We start from the raw sequence: 21,784 nt of genomic DNA on the forward strand, positions 1-21,784 counted from the left end.
GCTTTGTTAAATCCATTGAACTGGTTATCAGGCTTAGAAAAATATGGCTGCTTTCTTCCAGAAAGAGCACCACTTCTGTCCTCAGTTTTGGTGTGTGCACACTACAGAATCCCAGTGGATCACTCGCCACGGATTTAGCAGCTTGCACTCTCTCCGCTGGTCCCATAGGCTTCATTTTATGGTTTGCCAGATTCCGCCATCCACCCAAAGAATGAGCGGGTTTGTTCTTAGGGTGGACGTCGGAATCTGGCAAACCATAGAATGAAGACTATGGGACCAGCTGCAGAATCCGTGGCTGGTGATCCACCGGGATTCTATAGTGTGCACGTACCCTTTGAACGTGGGATTTGTAGCTTAATTTATTGAAGTGAATGGAGCTGAATTTAGGGGCAGACACAGACTGCATAGGACCTCTGTGCAAAACATGTGCCAACCTTAACCCAAACTACCAACCCGGACATACCGCATGTACAGACAGCTCGGCTGCACATACGGCATGTCCGCCACTGGCTGAATTGTAATACCACACACAACCTGAGGTCAAGGGTGGTGCTGTTTTTGCAAGACAGTAGCTGTGCTTTTTCTAATCCTGGAAAACCTCTTTAATAATAATCTTCATTTCTATAGAGCAAATATATTCTACAATTGATCAAATAACACAAATTACCAAAACAGACAAATAAACAATGAAATAAAAAATGCTAAATCTATCATAAGATACGTGTGTGCACTGTTTGCATATTATTGTTAATAAATATACTATTTCCTGATATTCAGTTCTTACCTCTGTCTCCTACCTCCGCCTTCACCCATTCCACCGCCTTCTTGATGCTGTCTGGGCTGGTGACATTAACTAAAGTAGTTTTCAGTCCCATAGGACAGGCTTTTTGCAGGTCATTTGCTCCTTTTTCTGTAAGGCATCCCGCCAGGACTTGAAAACCTTTTCTGTTCAACCTCTTGGCTAGTAGGTTGCCAAAGCCTGTATCGCATCCTGTGATGAAGACGTGTTTGTCGGACACTCGTGAGATAGTCTGTCTGTCTCTGAGAAACCATCCGATAGCCCAAGCAATGGCAAACAGGACCACGTAGCACCACATGGATCTCTTTTAGAGGGCTGCGTTAGAAAAGAAGGCAAAAAATATCTGCTGTGTGCAATAATTGGAAAGATATTATATAAGTGGGTTAAAACTTCAAACTTTAAGGTCTAGTCCAAATCAACACATTCGTAAAACTACCTTTATAGGTACTATATAAATAAAGAGGAATGGGCAGAAGCACAATAGCCAACAGCTATCTTTTTCCTGATCCCCCTGAACATATGCATATTAACTTCAGCGGCACATGTGTGTGTTCTAATTGTGGAGACATTGCACAAGTCTTTTGGCTAATGGTGTGTTTAAGCAGACAGATTGATCTGACAGATTTTTGAAGCCAAAGCCAGGAACAGACTATAAACAGGGAACAGGTCATAAAGGAAAGACCTGAGATTTTTCCTCTTTTCAAATCCATTACTGGTATTGGCTTCCAAAATCTGCCAGATAAATCTGTCTGTGTAAACGCACCATTATCTTCCCTGATAGAAAAGGATCAGGCAATTGAAATCCATCTATTTTGTAAGAGTTTTGAGGCCCCATTGCTGATTTTCATCCCTAGCTGATATTTATCTGAAGTGTATAGCCAACTTTAGAACGTTAGTTTAAAAAGGTCTAGAAAACTCCAGTGTTAGAATAATAAGCAAATGTAAAAAAACAAAAACAAAAAACTAAGGGTCCAGTTACACAGAAAGATTATCTGACAGATTAACTGCCAAAGATTTGAAGCCAAAGCCAGGAATGGATTGAAAAGAGGAGAAATCTCAGGCTTTCCTTTATGACCTGATCTCTGTTTATAGTCTGTTTCTGGCTTTGACTTCAAATCTTTGGCAGATAATATGTCAGATAATCTTTGGGTGGGTTCATACTGAGGAATTCTCACGGATAATGTCCGCGGAATTCCGCTGTCTGTCCGCGCGCACGGCCGCGCCTTTCTGCCGGCTCCATAGACACCATTCTATGGGCGGGCGTATTTCGCTATCCGCCGAAAGAAGTGACATGTCACTTCTTTCGGCGGATAGCGGAATACGCCAGCCCATAGAATGGTGTCTATGGAGCCGGCGGAAAGACGTGCGGTTGTGCGCACGGACAGACAGCGGAATTCCGCGGACATTATCCGCGAGAATTCCTCAGTATGAACCCACCCTTTCTGTGTAAATGGACCCTAAGAATGGTATGGTTTGTGAAAAAGGAACACACCTGGGCACACAGGTGTTATACCTTGTGCTGGTCTAAGATTTTTGAAACCAAAGCCAGAAACAGACTATAACAGGGAACAGGTCATAAAGGAAAGACTGAGATTTCTCCTCTTTTCAAATCCATTCCTGGCTTTGGCTTCAAAGATCTGTCAGATAAATCTGTGTGTGTAAAAGGACCCTAAGAGGCAGTATAGACATGGTAATTTCTGTTAGGCTGGGTTCACACTATGTTTTTGCGATCCTTTTTTTCATCTGTTTTTGCAAAAAATGGACGAAAAAATGGATGGAAAAACGTATGCATTTGTTTGGATCCCTTTTGATCCATTTTTCCATTGACTTCCACTAAAAATAAGGTCGACTGCGTTTTTGTGCCCGTTAAAAAAAAACGGATCAGTTTTAATCCGTTTTTTTTTTTTTTTTTTTTTTAAAAAGAAGTCAATGGAAAAACGGATTAAAACGGAGGCACACAAATGCATACGTTTTTTTTTTAAATACGGATAAAAAAAAGGGATTGCAAAAAAAGTAGTGTGAACCCAGCCTTAGGTGCTACCCTAAACAGGTGTTCAGGATGGGGGATGACTTGCCAGTTGGTGGGGTCTGACCACTGGAACCTGCACAGATTTCTAAAATTGAGTTCTGTAATGCTGCGTTTACACGAAACGATTATTGCGCCAATTTGCAAGATAACGATCAAATTCGAATAATAATCGTACATGTAAACGCAGCGAACGATCGAACGACGAGTGAGAAATCGTTCATTTTGATCTTTTAACGTGTTCTTAAATCGTTGTTCGTCGTTCGCAAAAAATTTGCAGATCGTTCCATGTAAACAGTCGGCGCGTGAAAGTCCCGGCCCCCCCGCTCATCCGCAGCCCCCTGCACCGGCTTGATCGCCACCCCCGCCGCCGTCGCTCTGATCGCCACCCCCGCTGCCGCTCCGATCGCCCCCGCCACCCCGGCCACGAGCATACGTTACCTGCTCCAGGTAGCAGGTCTTGGAAATCTCTGACTCCCCTCTTCAGTGCATTGATTGGCTGAAGAGGCTCCTCTTCAGCCAATCAGTGCTGAAGAGGAGCACTGATTGGCTGAAGAGGAGCCGTTTGAAATTCCCGGCTCCCCTCTTCAGCCAATCAGTGCTGCCTTGCGGGGGTGGCGATCAGAGCGGTGGCGGGGGTGGCAATCGGGGCGGCGGATGTGGCGATCAGAGCGGCGGCAGGGGTGGCGATCGGGGGGCGGCGCAAGGGGCTGCGGTTGATCGGGGGGCCAGGCTGCGAGCGGGGGGGCGGGCTGCGAGCGGGCCGGGCTGCGGGCGCGCAATCGCAAAACGATTTTTCTGTACGATATATCGTACCGTCTAAATGCTGATCGTTATGAAAAAAAAAATCGTTACTCCGACATCGTTAATCATACGATCGGGCCAATTATCGTTTCGTGTAAACGCACCATTATCCCCTGCTATGAACTGCTACTGCTCCATTCACTTGGGGATTTGAATTGATCTCCATTCTCGTGATCAGTGGGGGTTGCAGTTGTCAGACCCCCAAGGATTGGCTACTTATTCTCTGTGCTGTGGATGGGGGAAAAACTTTTAGGGGAGTATGTATCATTAGCACGATTACACCCTTCCAGTCCTACTTTTCATGTCTGCACGAAGATCTCCAATCCATGTGCAAAAATGATCATTATGAGCACGGGCAATTTTGCACTTTTTTTTTGCTAAATAAAATGCCTACTCAGTAAACCCTTCCAGTCCTGCTCTAGACATAACATAGCACCTTACACTGCCTGAAGTGCTGTAAGGGGTTATCTAGAATGACGAAAACATAGCTGTTTTTTTCCAAAAACAGCGCCAGTATGGTGCTGCTTTTTATAACAAAGCACCTAAGTTTTTCTAATCCTGGATAACCCCTTTAAGTGCACATGGTGAGGCATCACGGTTCATATAATAGGCTTATTGATAACTGAAACATTTGTACATGCGAGAAGTGGTTAATTGCAAAGTATGCCAACACTCTTTGTCGCTTTGTTGTGAAAGCCTCATGTGATATGTGACTGCTTTTATCTTTGCTATACGCTCCACATACAATAAACAACCTTTCTCCCGGTTTTCCGGAAGACTATAATGTGACTGTCTGTAGTCAACAACTCTGAGTTATGTTACTATTTCTGTTCAGATGGAAATGGAACAAAAGCCAGCGCTCATATACACCCAAACTCAATTCTCCAGGCCAAGACATTTCCATCTTTACAGCCATTATTGATCCTGTGGAAGAAGCCATCGCCAATAACAATATACAGACAACACACATGTTGGGGGGAGGGGTGTGCGATTCTTATAGTGCTGCAAAGAGAGAAAATTTGTATACAATGATAAATGTAAAATTTATGCCATTCATCCCTGGACACCCAATTTAAATTATTTATTAATTTAATTATTATTATTAATTAATGATTTAATTATTCATTTCTGGCACCCTAATACATGAATCCAGAAAGCATTGTGCCAGGGTAAGGTTGGACATCTATTGTAAACTCCAGTAGACATCCATACAGGAGGAAATCAGCCATTGGTCCCGAGTGCCTAGTCTGAAGTAATACTTTATGTACAAAGCAACTTAAGAAGTTTAGGACCTGCTGACAGTTTCCACCATAAGGCCATGTTCACATGGCGTAAGAGACCGGCCGCTCCGTGACCTCTCTGAAAAGATCATCCCGGCCGGTACTGTGGTACTGAGGCAGCTGCAAAAAACTGACATGTCAGTTGTTTGCGGCGCCACTAGGAGTCCCAGCCAAAACGTATACTTTGTGTATACGCTCCGGCCGGGACCCCATAGACAGCAAGCCAACGTATTTTTTCGTATTAACTACGGCTGCTGTTGCAATCAGCAACAACGGATGTAGAAATACGAAAAAATATGTTGTGTGAACATAGCCTAAGGGTGCGTACACACTACAGAATATGCGCGGAAAGGGCGCTACAGATTCCGTCGCTGGCCCCTGTTCGCGGCAGCACGCATCTCCGCCCGTGCCATAGACTCCATTCTAGGCACAGACACTTTACGCCATCCAGCGAAAGAATTGACATGTCAATTTTTTCTGCGGACGGCGGAATCCGCCTGGCCATAAAATGGTGTTGATGGCACGGGCGGAGATGCATGCTGCCGCGAGCAGGGGCCAGCGACAGAATCCGCAGCGGCCTTTACACGCGTATTCCGTAGTGTGCACGCACCGTAAGGGTATGTGCACACTGAGGAAATATCACAGAAAATCCGTTGTGGAGTTCGCCGCTTGCGTACTGTGGTGGGCGCGCGCATCTCCGCCTGTGTCAGACCCCATTCTATGCACAGGCAGTTTCTGTTGTCCTTCCAAAGAATGAATTCATTCTGGGAGTCTACGGTCTACAAGCAGGTGCAAGCGGAGAATTCTGTGACCGATTTTCTGTCAAATTTCCTCAGTGTGCACAAACCCCAATGTAGTACTTTGCAAGTTACATGAGTCCAGCGTCCAGCTCACTTGCTTACCTGTTGACTTGGTGTAAGTGATCTGCTAGATAGCCGCTCGCTTACTAAGCCAATTTACGGTCCTAACACAGATATCGTTAGTGATGTCCGTGCAGCCCTTGTAAAATAATAAACTATACATACCTCTCAGCGCTCCCTGAAGTCCTGCTAACTTCGGCCTGCTCCCAGCAGTGTCTGAAGTGACAGGCCGCTCAGCCAATCACCGGGACAGTGTCGTGACCAGTGATTGGCTGAGCAGCCTGTCACTTAAGACACTGCTGGGAGCTGAAACTAGCAGGACATCAGGGAGCACCGAGACGTATGTATAGTTTATTAATTTTTTTTTACACAATCATCAGCCATCGCCCAACATCGGTAGTGATGTCGGGCGAATTATGATTTTAGGTCAGGACCTAAAGACACAATCAGTTGATGATTGTTGTCTTCAGCTGGTCGTTGTCATTATTACACGGATCGATGATCTGCCGAATCGGCCTAATACTGCAGATTATTGCTCCATGTAATAGGGCCCTTGGCTGCAAATGAGCGATGACTGCACAAGTGGTCCACACCAATGATCAGTGTATCATTCATACAGCCATTAACGTGCATTGTTACTGGCCGTGAATCTCCTGTTTACACAGAGAAATGTGCAGTTGATGACAATAAATTTTACTGGCCACATAAAAGATAAAAATTAGCCGATGAACGAGCATTTTCCCACTTCCTGACTGATCTCTAGCACTCTTATACTGGCTGATTATTGGCTGAATGAGCGTTCCTAGGAGCCATTACTGCTTCTTCTGAGTATAAGTCATTTGCTTTGTACTGCAAAGGAAATGTATAAGTAAAAATTGTTTAAAACCATTGCATGCTCCATTACACGCCATATTATACGGCTATTTTTGTCTAAGATCATTGCTGCCAGAGGAAAACAATGTGGCAAATGTGGGATCTGCAGTAAGCTCAGCTTTTATTGTACTACAGCTAAAAAACTGGGCTGCTATCGATTGCTACCAGCAGTTTTCACAGCTATTTGACAAAATTTGACAAACCTGGGCCCCTAGTTTGCCACCAGAGGGTGTAAAATTGCTTCCCCTGCTATCCTTTAAGTAAAACTCTCAAAGGCTACTTTTGTGTAGTGTACCTCTGGTTAAAAGATTGTCTTTAGTGAAAAATCCAGATTCTGTTTGGGATATGACACCAATCGAGTTTAAGTATGGAGGCCTCATGCTGAGTGCTTTAATCCTGTCTTTGCTGTGGAGTGACACACTACTCCCTGCTGTTGTAACCTGGGGAGCCCTTACATAAAACAATCAGTCTAGTAGTGATACCAGGGAAACTAACAGCTCAGCAATATGTCCAGGACATCCTGCACCCACGTGTATTGTCTCTCATAGCTTCCAGATGAAGTTTCCCCAGAAACGTCTCCACCAGATTGCAACACTTCCTTGGCCTACCCGGTCACTAGGTTTATCGCCAGCTTAGGCAATCTATGAGTGCTACCTGAGGTCATATAGGACAGCACAATACTATACTTATATACCAGAAATTATCTTAGATCTTTATGATTATAAGTCCATATGATGACTATATGAGCTGCTCATATTATCACCATACAGAGCGGTTCATACCTGAACTAAAATTATATAGTGCCCTATGCCCAACAATACACCACGCCCTGCATGAGCAATAGTGAAGGTGACAGCTTGTAATGATTGCGCCATATTGATTTCTCACTTTGCGACAAATGCTGGTGTACAAGATTACAAGATCTCCATCTGCTGTTCTCACATGTTACAGCTTAAATAATAAAAGGGATAAAAAAAAAAACAACTTAACATAAAAAACTGTAAGTGTACAGTCACATATGCAATAATGTGACTGTACTGTCCCAGTCTCTCTCATCTATTGGTCTTCCCACCGTTCTTGCTCCAACCTCTGGTGATAATTCATAATCCAGTTCAGGCCTTGTAGTCCTCAGTTCTTGCTGAATCTTGGGACACTTTGGCTCTTGTACCTATTGGGGCTCACAGTCTAAATTCACGAGTTACTATGGTTTTGGAGTGTTGGAGAAACCAGAGGCTGACATGGTGAGAACATACAAGCTCCTTGTAGATGTTGTCCTTGGTGGAAGCTGAACCCGGCACTGCAGTGTAACAGTGCTACAAACTAAGCCACCAAAGCCTTCATGCACACAGCCATATTACAAGTCTGTGTTGTACTGATAAAGGAAATCTGGTCTGTGGATATTAAGTGCCTCTGGTCCACTCTTAGCCTGGCACACAAATACTGCATAATGTGGTCTATAGCACTGTACTCTGACCCAGAAAATCTCCCTCACCTTCCAAATCATGGTAGATCCACTTCAGGCTGAGGCTTACATCAGGGGACAGGACTGTGGAGTTAATCTCTTCATAGCTGTAACCCCTCGCTCCCCGGACAGAGTGCTGCATTTATGTGCCCACATTTACCCTGCTCGTTCCTTCATGCTCCCTGCAGCCTTTCTCAGCCCTTGTGTTTCCCATCCTCTCCATTCCTGCTATAATGTGCTTGCACTTACACTCAGCTAAACACACTGCTGCTATAATGTGCCTGCACTCACACTCAGCTATACACACTGCTGTTATAATGTGCCCTCACTCACACTCAGCTATACACACTGCTACTATAATGTGCCTGCACTCACACTCAGCTTTACACACTGCTGCTATAATGTGCCTGCACTTACACTCAGCCATTCAAACTGCTGGATATAAAGTTTCTGTCACTGTCCTCCTACACAGCTCTGTGATTCTCACTTGCTGATTTGTCTATGCTGAACACACACCCCTCCTTCCCCATTGCTGTCATGTGACCACACAGACCTCTGACAGCAGTGCTGCTTCTTTATTCTAGCCTGTTGTACTACACTACTGCAATATGGGGATCTGCAGTTTCATCCTGTATCTTCAAACTGCTGCTGTGTTTTCAGGTTTATGCACTTACTATACATTATACTCCACATGCTGATTGCTATACTGTATACGGAACCAATTGTCTCCACATCAGTGATTTCTTATGGGAACATTTGCTTTGGTTTAAGAGTGATTTGGATTACAAGTACGGTCCCGGAACGCGTTATGCTCGTAATCCAAGGCACCACTGTATATGCTAATACAATGCATTATATAGAGATCAAAACTACACACAGCTTCCTCCTTTCTTATCTCCTGGATACCAAGCACCATGTGACCAATAATGTGTATGTATATACAGTATAACATATATCCAGATGCTCCACCGTATCCTGGATCTTTACTAACTAACAGTATATATATCCAGGGGCGGATTAACTTTACCATAGGCCCCGGGCTGTTCACCAAGCCTGGGCCCCCCCACCCCACTGTAACTATGGCAGCACTAGCCTGGTGTTCATAGTACAGTATAGATAATGTCATGATATCCTGATTTGTGCAAAATTGCCTTAAAAAAAACGGATTTTTTGCAAATCATGGCGGAAGTGTAACCAGGAGACAGTACACCACTGAAAGTATAAGTCTTTTTGGGTGGTCATGGGCCCCCCAGGAACTCAGGGCCCCGGGCTGCCGCCCAAAACGCCCCTATTATAATCCACTACTGTATATATCTATACCAGCACACACTTATACCTAGAATATCTATATGTACACATATACAGTATACTGCGATGTTATTAAACTTATATTGCTACTAGAAATAAAAGGCGCCGCTGCCCGGGTATAAAGTGTAAGTGTGTTAATTAGATTTGTTCCAAGAGTGCTCAGGAAGCCACTCTATACCCTTGTTTTTTTTGTTTAACCCCTTCCATCCTGGGCATATTTTCGTTTTTGTGCTTTCGTATTTTCCTCCTCGGGTTTAAAAGGCAATAGCACATTTTTTTTTACCTACAGACCCACATGAGCCCTTATTTTTTGTGCAACTAATTGTACTTTGCAATGACAGACTTAATTTTTGCATAAAATATATTGCAAAACCAGAACAAAATTATATACACAGTGAAATTGGAGATAAAACGTAATATTTTTTATTTGGGGTGGTTTTGTGTGCCATGCGCCTTATGGTAAAACTGACTTTTTATGCATGTTCCTCAGGTTGTTACGATTACAACGATATGTAACATGTATGTAATAAATATTTTATATTATTTGATGGCTTGTAAAAAATCAAAACCTTTCAAAACAACTAAATGTTCCTTAAAATCGCTCTATTCCCATGTTTATAGCGCTTTTATCCTTTGGTCTATGGGGCTGTGTGAGGTGTCATTTTTTGCGCCATGATGTGTACTTTCTATCGGTACCTTACTTGTAACTTTTTGATCACTTTTTATCACAATTTTTCTGAATTTGATGCTGAATTCGGTGCTTTATTATAATGGTCTGCAGCAGACCATCTAAATAGATTGCCGAGCCGGGATCAGCGTCTTAGTACACCGGATCTCCCCCCCCCCCCCCCCCCGCGCAATCGCATCGCAGGGGGGAGATCCAGCCACTAGACACCAGGGACAGGGGGACACAAGACAATTAGAGGCAGCTGTCCTGATTGACAGCTGCATCTAACTGTCCTAATTAGCGGGTGCGGCCGATCGGTGGCACCCGCTAATAGCCGCGGTCCCGTGCTGCAGTTAGCAGCCGGGATCATGGCGGTTCAGAGCAGAGCCACGGCGCGGCCCCTCTCTGAACCTCCCCACCCCCTTCCCTCCGCAGGACATACCGGCACGTCCTGCGGAGGGAAGGGGTTAAGGGGAAATCGCCAGGAGCCCTATATACCCCTTTATACACTATATACCCTGACAGTTCTGCACTGTTTATGTAAATTGTAGCTTATGCACGCTAAAAATAAACTAAAAACTTTAAAGATCCTAAATACCTAATAGCCCAACTGAGATGTCATGTCAGACTGTATACAGAGCTTGGTCATATACAACATTGTCAGCATTATATACAGAGCCTGTTTATATACAACATTGGCAGTGTTATATACAGAGCCTGGTTATATACAACATTGGCAGTGTTATATACAGAGCCTGGTTATATACAACATTGGCAGTGTTATATACAGAGCCTGGTTATATACAACATTGACAGTGTTATAAAGAGAGCCTGGGGTCCTGTATACCTGTACTGTATAGTTGGTGGAGGTGCTGTATACCTGTAGTGTATTGTTTGGGGGTCCTGTATACCTGTAGTGTAGAGTTGGGGGGGGGGGGTCTTGTGTAACTGTACTGTATAGTTTTGGGGGTCCTGTATACCTGTAGTATATAGTTTTTGGAGTAGGGGGTCTGCCAATTATTTCTGTGGATCTGTTGTGAGGCAGCCGCCCTCCAATCAGATTGCAGCTCCCTGGGAAAATGAAAGTAGTAATCCTATTGGTTGCTAAGGCTTCCAACTGCCATTACTGCTGAGGAGGTGCAGTGCTTATTATATCACCTGTGTGTGCAGTGTGGAGATTTTCCCAGCCATCTCTATGGGGCGCTCTTCCCCCTCCCCTCCTGTACATCTGGCGGGGACAGGACCTTCGCTCTAACCTTCACGGGCACCCAATGTACCTGCCTGCCAAATTTGGGGTCAAACGGTTCAGGCGTTTGGAAGTCTATAGAGGACAGACGGACAGACAGACAGACTTTCAGTTTTATGATACAGATATACAGGGCCGGCCTTAGGGTAGATGGCGCCCTGGGCGAAACTTTCTTTAGGCGCCCCTCCTGTTGATATTCCCAATAGTAACAGACTATCTATCTCTCTTTGTATCTCTATATCTATCTATCTAGGTATCTACCTATCAATCTACAGTATATCTAGCTGGGTGACCTCTATCATACTGAGTACTATACAAGATGCTGGGAAAGCTGGGTGACCTCCATTATACTGCCTACTATACAAGATGCTAGGAAAGCTCTGTGACCTCTATCATACTGACTACAAGATGCTGGAAAGCTGGGTGACCTCCATCATACTGAGTGTAAGATACTAGGAAAGATGTGTGACCTCCATCATACTTACTACAAGATGCTAGAAAAGCTGGGTGACCTTCATCATAATGACTACAGGATGCTGGGAAAGCTGGGTGACCTTCATCATACTGACTACAGGGTGCTGGGAAAGCTGGTGACCCCCATCTTACTGAGTATAAGATACTAGGAAAGCTGAGTGACCTCCATCATACTTAATACAAGATACTGGGAAAGCTGGGTGACCCTCATCATACTGAGTACAAGATGCTGGGAAAGCTGTGAGACCTCTATTATACTGACCTCCATCATACTGAGTATAAGATACTAGGAAAGCTGGGTGACCTCCATCATACTTACTACAAGATGCTAGGAAAGCTGGGTGACCTTCATCATACTGACTATAGGATGCTGGAAAAGCTGGGTGACCTCCATCATACTTACTACAAGATGCTAGGAAAGCTGGGTGACCTCTATCATATTGACTACAAGATACTGGAAATCTGGTGACCTCCATCCTACTGAGTATAAGATACTAGGAAAGCTGGGTGACCTCCATCATACTTACTACAAGATACTGGGAAAGCTAGGTGACCTCCATCATACTGACTACAAGATACTGGGAAAGTGGGGGTGACCTCCATCATACTGACTACAAGATACTGGGAAAGCTGGGTGACTTCCATCATACTGACTACAAGATACTGGGAAAGCTGGGTCACCTCTATCATACTGACTACAAGATACTGGGAAAGCTGGTGACCTCCATTATACTGAGTATAAGATGCTGGGAAAGCTATGTGACCTCCATTATACTAAGCATAAGATACTGGGAAAGCTGGGTGACCTCCATAATACTGAGTATAAGATACTGTATCAGCACCACAGCAGACACGTTGCGGCTTCAGCACATACAGGATAACATGGCGCACAGACTCCCGCCATAACACAGAGAGCCCGTAACCTAGAAACGGCGCTCCATGTCTATCATCAGGCTTTGGAGATAGCCGCTCCTGGTGACCAATCAGTGAGCACTCAGTATTGCCCCCTCCTGGCTCCTCGGGGAACCGTCCTGGCTACTCGGTACCTCAGCTCCTAGGAGCCGCCACCCCCGTACAGGAAGATGACTCCACACTGACAGAGATTAACGTAAAATTTTTGATTTAAATGGAGAGTCACCGAGGGGTCACGAGTGACTGCGGCAAAGACTCCCAAGGTCAGAGGGGAATTAAAGGGATTATTGTATGAAAAGTTCTGGAATTCTCTAATAGTTGCATGTCTTTCCAGTATCTCTGCTGTCTGTCAGGGAATAGCAAACCCTCAGCTGTGAGAAACATCAAAGGATTTCATTTAATTTGCTTAAAAATAAAACAGCACAGCTCCAGGTTGTTTGTGGTATTGCAGCTCAGCCCCAGAGAAGAGACTGGAGGGAGCTGCAATATGTGGTGTCACCTGTGCACAGGGGGTGCACGCTGTGTGCTGGAGGAAAGCAGCCATGTTTCTCTAATGCTGTACAATCCTCCTAATGTCTGAGATCCCCAACCACATCAGTGTCCACATAACACTATGGAGGTCGGTAAGGTGGAGATACTGATGGTGGTCTGGAAGGAGACAGGAGGAGGCACAGAGGATGACATGGTGAGGGGGACCCAGATAATGTCATGGCCACACTTCAAGGAGAGAGTCCGTATTCGCAGTACGCGCCGGGGCGGGGCTTATCGGCAGGAGGCGGGGCTTACCGGAACTGTCTTTAGGAGCGCCCCAGAACAACCACTGTGCTCGAAGGGTGAGCGGTCAGCTAGGGGGGCGCTCTGGCAGACAGATAGAACGTCTGTCTGCCAGAGCAGTTAGATGTGCAGCTGTCTGCCAGAGCGCCCCCCAGCTTGCCAGGAGTGATGCGCCCTGTGCAACTGCACAGGTCGCACACCCCAAAGGCCGGCCCTGCAGATATACACACACAAGGCCCACATATATTATACCTGTTCTAAGTGCTTGATCGTCCAGGGCCGCAGGAAAGAGCCAGGAACCCCACAGTGTTACAGTCCATATTCCTTAGCACTTGTCACCACTCTCTCTAAGGACTCCACCCTAAGATCACTGACATACCTTATTGTGAGGGGATGGAGAATGTTGACCAACTGGTTAAATTGTCTTCCTGTACTCACCGAAAGCTCAGTGAATGCCTAATATCAGTATATATCAAACAAATGTACCAGCTATATATACAGGGTGGTCCAAAAGTAGGCGTAGAGTTTGTGTAATAGGGTTATGAAGGGGGAGATTTATCAAACATGGTGTAAAGTGAAACTGGCTCAGTCGCCCCTAGCAACCAATCAGATTCCACCTTTCATTCCTCACAGACTCTTTGGAAAATGAAAGTTAGAATCTGATTGGTTGCTAGGGGCAACTGAGCCAGTTTTATCTTACACCATGTTTGATACTAAGTGCAAATGCCGTGGTCTGGGGTTACAAGGTGGTAACAGCTTGTTGGTGTATTTCTTGGGCACTTGTCACAGAGGCCAGGAATGGTGATACCCACCCCCGGACCCACTGGCACTGGGCATTGTAAGGGTAGCACAAATGTGTGGGTGCAGGTGCGATGGAGCAGAATGGGCACAGAATTCAGCACTTAACCAAGAACAACTTCAGTGCAATGCAGTTTAATACTTTTTAGTAGGAAGTGTGTTAAAATAATCACAGTGATACAATGTTCTTTCTCTTTATGGAGAACACAGAATGTTTAGCTGTGGGTGCTTGGAGTGCAGAGAGTAGTTAAGAAGGTGTAGCAGAGTTGAGTAGGTTAAGAAGGTGTAGCTGAGTTAAGTAGGTTAGGAGGCTGTCTTGGGGACCTTGCCTAAGCAATTCAGTTCTCTGTCTGCATGATAGAGTAGATAAGTAGATAAGAGAAAGACCGCCTTTTGCCAAACAAGTCCATGAAGTGTCAGGTTCTGTAGTTCGAGACCCAGGCTTGAAGCTAAGATCCAATGGAGTACTTCAGCTAATGCTATTTGCTCCACTGAAGACTATTCCTAGAGTTGGACAGTCCTGACTGTAGAAGAATCCCTGGTATAGACAAGGTTGAACCCAGGTGACAGTTATCCCACCTCTGGGTTTAGCAGTGCATAGTTCCTTCTGAAAGTCTTTTTTCTAAAAGAATCTGTAGGCTGTGTTCCTGACAAAGGCTCGGGCCCTCAGGCCAGGCCTGGGTATACGCCTCAGCAGGAACTCTGTTTTGTCTGACTCTCTATTTCACCATCCACTAAAGAAGACCCTCCCACCAGGAACTAACTCTCCTATATAGGGGTGACCAGGACTAACCTCCTATTGGCGGGGAAAGAGCTAGAAGGGGTGAGGTGTAGGAGTGTGATAGGGTAAGACAGTGAGGCACCAAAGCTATTGATTGGACAGAACAGTACAGTAAAGAACACACTCTTAACCCTTAGCATACCTTCAGCTGTGCCAAAAGACAGGGGAGAGTGAGACACCAAGTGGTGGTGGTGCAGAAAGGCACCCATCATCCCAGAGTGTGACACCTTACAGAGTTACCTTTGGACAGGTGGAATAAGACTTAGTGGCACACCTGTACTGGGACACTACACATAGAGTTTCAGCAGCAATACAGTATATGCGGTCACCTCTATGGACTTGTTACATTTACTGCATATTTTCCACTGTATGGAAGTAAAAAAAAAAATCTGTTGTATGTGGTTGTGATCCTATAAGATAAGTGTGGTGCTCTGAAAGCCTCATTGACTAGAAACTACATCAACTCCTTGATCTCTTGTCTCGACTGTTCTTGCTGAACCTTCGAAAGCTCTTTATTACTCGATGTGTATTTTTATACATAAATAAGGTGACTCATATGAGATACGAGACAACGCCGCTCTGGATCAGCACACAAGGAGCATAAAATGGGAGAGTAAATATCATGAATAAAAATGAGAAGCCCCAGACAATAGGGGAATAAAATGAAATTTACATCTCATATAACCAATATTTTATTAGACCTTGACACACTACAGATCCATAACCAGAACAACTGCCAGTTTCCTGAGAAATAGTATATTTATATTAGTAATTCACTTGCAGTGTGCAAAGATGGGAGCACAGAGCTGCTATATATAATGTATGTATGTATGTATCTATCTATTTCTCTATCGCTTAATAGAGCTGCACTGATAATGTAGGGTTCTGGGTGGCAGGAATAGAAGACTTGATCAAGGTCCTCCTCAATGCATAGCAACAATGAATTATTGCAGCACTCTCACAGGTTATTGGTGAATCAAACTGTGAAGTTTATTCTATAACAGACAATTTCATGCAACATTTCTGCTCCATCACGGATCCTTTCTCAGACACTCAGTGATATTTACACACTGTTACATATGATAATTAGCATAACATTAATCAACTGTGCTACATAATACAGTGCAGTGTTAGGAACCAATCACTATAAAATTACCCCCGCAGCTATAAATATGTGATTATATGGCCCCAGGCACTATTTCCAGCCAAGTAATCGCTATGAGCATTACTTATATGGCCCAAAAACATGTTTTGTAAGTCTTACCTAGGTAGGGACGGGGGCGGTCCTCAGCTGCTAACTAGTCACGGCTGGTGGGAAAACTCTTTATTAAACACGCCTCCCTGGGAGCGCCAGTGCTCAGGGACGGCCTCTCTGTGATGCTAATGGCTCCTTTACATAGACGCTCCCAGGAAGGAGTTGATAACAAAGAGTTTTCCTGCCAGCCATGACTAGTTAGCAGATATAAAGGTGGCACAAGGTGGAACAGTAATATGTATTGAAGGAAACTCAGCACTCACCAGATCATTTTAAAGCAGAAGTCTGGCAGAAATTTTTAATAAATTATTGTATTGCCCCCCAAAAGTTATACAAATTACAAATATACAATTATTACAGGAAATGCTTACAAAGTGCTTTTTTTCCCTGCACTTACTACTGCATCAAGGCTTCACTTCCTGGATAACATGGTGATGTCACGACCAGACTCCCAGACTGCGGGCTGTGGCTGCTGCAGAGGATGATGGCAGAGGGATGCTCAGTGTCCAGTGCCCTGTGTCCCTCAGTGTCCCCCCTGCTATCATCCTCTCCAGCAGCCACAGCCGCACAGCTCTGGGAGTTGTGACATCACAATTTTATCCAGGAAGTGAAGCCTTGCTGCAGTAGTAAGTGCAGGGAAAAAAGCACTTTATGTGCATTTCTCTGTGATAAGTGTATATTGGTGATTTGTATAACTTTTGGGGGGCAATACAATACTTTAATAAAAGAATTTTGCCGGACTTCTCCTTTAAGTTTATTTTTGTAGTGCAGTATGCATCAGGGTACATCAAGTACGCGTTTCAGCCACACATGGCCTTTATCATCATACTGATTACTTACATGGCTGGAAAGAGTACTCTGGCTGCATAATCAAGTATTTATAGCTGCAGCGACAATTTTTTGTGATCGGTTCCCTTTAAGGAACCACATAATCCCATTAGTTATATCAGATTATTTCCTATGCTGTGATGCATAGTGAGTACAGTGCACACATTATAAAACATATAATTGAAAGGACTCCAGCTATTTTCTTATTTAAAGTGAAAGCCTTGGAAATTCCACTGGGGTAATACTGGCTTCATTTGATGTTGTTAACCTCTATACCTCCATCACACGAGGCACGTATGAAAGCAGTTAGAACCTCATTGGGTAAATGTGAGATTGTGTTATTAGCCATGATTTTATTGGATGCAATTTTGGATCTTGTCCTCTGTAATAATTATTTTCTGTTTGCTATCACATTGTACATCCATAGGGAGGGCACGGCCATGGTCACCAATGTGGCACCCACTTTTGCAAATATTTTTGTTGCTATGATGGAGGAGTGTCATATATATGGATAGTTGTGCTAGGGTGGTGGAGATCCATTGATGAGGATTCATTGATGATCTGGAAGTAGGAGTGTGACACAATTGCTGGCATTGCAGAGGTTTCTGAATAGCATTAATGAGAACATTTCATTTACTCATTCTGAGAATTCTATACATTTTCTTGACATCAATATCACAGTATATGGTATTGTTCTTTATACATATCTATACAAAAAAGCCATGTTTAAGGTTTGAGAGCTGCCATCCTAGAATTATGGTTAGAGTTCTCCTATATAGCCAAATGCTTAGGGCTAGTAGGATCCTGGACACATTGGATATATTGGAGGTAGACGTTGCTCCACCGACATAAGATTAAAACTAAAGAAAGATCAAGGCAGACCCCCTTAAGAAATAGGAGTCAGTGCTATAGAATACTATTCATCACTACCTTTACTGATCTTCTACCCAGAATTATTGGAGTAAAACATAAACATTGGGGTATTATGAGTATCAGCGATGGGCATATATACCAGAGTTTCAGGTGTTATAAAACAAGAACTATTTTGAAAGATAAATTAGTTAAATCAGATGTGGCTAAGCATTTTGGATTTTGCAGCAAAATCCACTGTCCCATCCACTCCCAACCAGGAAGGGAGCGGGGACAGGGATTCAAAACCTCCTTCATTTGCGTTGTAGGGGTATGGTCATCACATTTGACTCTGTGAACAGGATATCTTTATAGTATAATGGAGATAATTAACAGACGCACATCTAGTTTTCCCTGCATCAGTTCTTACCATCACATACTCTCGTCTGCTATACTATGACATAATGCTCTTGAAAATGCACTGAACTTTCTTGCACCATGCTAATAATTAAAGGGGTTGCTCACCAAAAAAATGTTTCTTTTAAACCAACTGGTGCCAGAAAGTGCCAGAGATCTGTAATTTACTTGTGTAAAAAATATTTAAGTATTCCAGTACTTATCAGCTGCAGTATGTCCTACAGGAAGTGGTGTATTCTCTCCAGTTTGACACAGTGCTTTCTGTTGCTACCTCTGTCCATGTCAGGAACTGTCCAGAGCAGTGGAAAACCCCCATAGAAAACCCTCTTCTGTTCTCCAGACTGCAAAGAATACACCACTTCCTGTAGGACATACATCAGTTGATAAGTACTGGAAGACTTGAGATTTTTTAAATAAAAGTAAATAAATCTCTGGCACTTTCTGGCACCAGTTGATCTGAAAGATTTTTTTTGTGAATTTCCCTTTAAACATATTTGGCATGTGGACAGAGAAGAAGTTATTGATGTACAGGGGTTTTGCAAGATGCTATGTGAGCAGACATGGAAGAAACAACAGGAAAGCAAGCAAAGGGTTACCCTAAGCACTGAACAACCTGGCATTGTGCTAGGGGATTATTTATACAGTACACTACTACAAAGGACATGTGATGGAGGTGTAACTTATGCACTGGCTTTGCAAGAAAGCAGAAAGAAAAAAAACAGCAAAGCAAGAAAATTGTTACACTAATCCCTGTAGCTGCTATGAGAGGAAAGCCTTGATTTACCTTGCATGGACATTGTAGATCCTCTGGTCCTTTGCAGACACAGGTACATAATCTTTCTCACCATTTTCTCTGAGGCACAGAACAATAGCTCCCCCTTACTATAATGTATTTTTATGTGTCTGTCCACTAAAGAGGGATCTCCCCTAACAACAGGCAGCTGACAGCAGATTTCAGAGAAGGGAGACATCTAGTGGCCAATACATAGCTGTTTTTCTTAGTAAGGAGTCATTTAGTGATTTATAAAAATGTAAAGAATCATATGGGCAATTGTGTGGCGTGAAGTTTGAAACGACAATAACCAATTAGGGTAGCTTCACACGTACCGACTCGCAGCGTTAATAACTGAAAGGGTTAAGCGGCCGGCAGAATTACATACACGCAGGGGTCGTTCAGACCGCTGTGTGTATGTAGTGAAAGTGATCTGCCAGGACCTAGCCGACTCGCAGCGTTATTAACGCTGCGAGTCGGTACGTGTGAAGCTACCCTTAAGGAATTTTATTAATCTCTGTATATTTCAGGCTGCCTTCTCTTTCACTCCTGTCCAGTCTAACTTTTAACAGAAAATTTTCTTAAAAATCTGCTAACAATACCAATAATAATTACTTTATTATATAGCACCACTATATTCCCCATCAGTATACTGTATACAAGAAGTAAAATTCATGTAGTCCTCTATTTAAGTAGTCGTGTTGGTGGCAGCTTCTGCTCAGTACCCAACATTTTGCAGATCTGAGTGGTAAATGTGATAAATATTAAATTGCAACAGGTGCCTTTAATGCTGCATGAAGTTTACTATCAATCTACTATAGCTATCAGAAGCGTTTTGGTTCCGTAATCCTTTCTTATAAGCTTAAAGTAAATCGGAAGGTTGATCTGGAGATCTTGAAAAAACAGCCCAGCACTATAACAAATAGGTAATTGGGGATGTTCCTGTTTGTTTGACAGCCATTATATTACCAAACAATAACAATACACATAACAATACAATAAATCACTACGCCGGCAGTGCCTTCATGTACAATTTAGACTTCAGCATCCAGCACATGATGTTATAGGTAAGTAGTAGCTCGCCATATGTTAGTGAAACTTCCTATACCATCTGCACTGATCTGATAAAAGACACAAGCCAGCATGTGGTCACTTTAGTAGAGATGGAGTAAATTATTAACAAACAGAGCATTGTGACAGCAGTGCCTGTCAGTGACATGAAATGCACACAGCACACACAGTCATTGCAGCTCCTACCTTAGGCTTTTCCTGTTTGGTATACAGTATTTGGGTGGAGCAGGATCTCTGGGTCTCTGGAAACAGCTGTCAGAGGCTTTGGCTATTAGTTGTAGTAACAATCTCTTTACCTCTGGGCAGTGTTGTGCTGCGCTTCCCTCCGCCAGGCTGATTGTGAGATGGACCCTGTTTGTAGGCAAAGTCCATCAGCTTTGAAGGAGAGATTTTCCTAGACTTACTTACAGAGGGGGGATGAGGAGGAGATTGTGCTATTAACACATTGTTATAGTGATGACAGGCTGTAGTGAAGAGAGGCAAAAAAAATCTAAAGAAAACTGGCAGCAAGTCAAGGAGTATTAGGGATACTGGGAAAATTATTTTCTTGTTTTCCATAAATGTGATATATATACACTACCGTTCAAAAGTTTGGGGTCACATTGAAATGTCCTTATTTTTGAAGGAAAAGCACTGTACTTTTCAATGAACATAACTTTAAACTAGTCCTAACTTTAAACAAATACACTCTATACATTGCTAATGTGGTAAATGACTATTCTAGCTGCAAATGTCTGGTTTTTGGTGTAATATCTACATAGGTGTATAGTGGCCCATTTCCAGCAACTATCACTCCAGTGTTCTAATGGTACAATGTGTTTGCTCATTGGCTCAGAAGGCTAATTGATGATTAGAAAACCCTTGTGCAATCATGTTCACACATCTGAAAACAGTCTAGCTCGTTACAGAAGCTACAAAACTGACCTTCCTTTGAGCAGATTGTGTTTCTGGAGCATCAATCACATTTGTGGGGTCAATTAAATGCTCAAAATGGCCAGAAAAAGAGAACTTTCATCTGAAACTCGACAGTCTATTCTTGTTCTTAGAAATGAAGGCTATTCCATGCGAGAAATTGCTAAGAAATTGAAGATTTCTTACAACGGTGTGTACTACTCCCTTCAGAGGACAGCACAAACAGGCTCTAACCAGAGTAGAAAAAGAAGTGGGAGGCCGTGTTGCACAACTATGCAAGAAGATAAGCACATTAGAGTCTCTAGTTTGAGAAACAGACGCCTCACAGGTCCCCAACTGGCATCTTCATTAACCCCTTAACGACATCGGGTGTATATTTACGCCCTGATGCCGGTAAGGACATTCAGAGCGGGGCCGCGCGGCGACCCCGCTCTGAACCGCGGCGGTCCCGGGTGCCGCATGTAGCCCGGGACCGTAGGTATTAGCGGGCACGGTCCGATCGCCGTGCCCGCTAATACAGTAATCAGATGCAGCTGTCAAACATGACAGCTGCATCCCATTACCGGATTCAGCTGTTCCCTGGTGTCTAGTGGCGGAGATCGCTCCCCTGGGATGT

The 21,784-nt window shown here is 43.8% G+C and overlaps 1 protein-coding gene across 4 annotated transcripts in view; it reads right to left on the reverse strand.

Annotated features, from left to right (window-relative positions):
• Positions 1-20,622, reverse strand: part of RDH5 (retinol dehydrogenase 5) — a 38,560-nt gene extending 17,938 nt beyond the window's left edge. Inside the window, exons 1-2 of one of the 4 annotated variants that reach the window (XM_069970058.1) lie at positions 20,443-20,622; positions 785-1,114 (exon numbers count right to left, since the gene is read on the reverse strand). In XM_069970058.1, the coding sequence (XP_069826159.1) occupies positions 785-1,097 (313 nt within the window). In that variant the 5' untranslated portion in view covers positions 1,098-1,114; positions 20,443-20,622. Of the gene's footprint in view, positions 1-784; positions 1,115-13,737; positions 13,834-13,864; positions 14,037-20,442 lie in introns of those variants that run through there. The other 3 variants (XM_069970061.1, XM_069970059.1, XM_069970060.1) reach the window with 3 other exon arrangements.
• Positions 20,623-21,784: the final 1,162 nt, after the last annotated feature.

The sequence above is a fragment of the Dendropsophus ebraccatus genome, chromosome 5, assembly GCF_027789765.1.
Source record: "Dendropsophus ebraccatus isolate aDenEbr1 chromosome 5, aDenEbr1.pat, whole genome shotgun sequence".
Taxonomy (NCBI): Eukaryota; Metazoa; Chordata; class Amphibia; order Anura; family Hylidae; genus Dendropsophus; species Dendropsophus ebraccatus.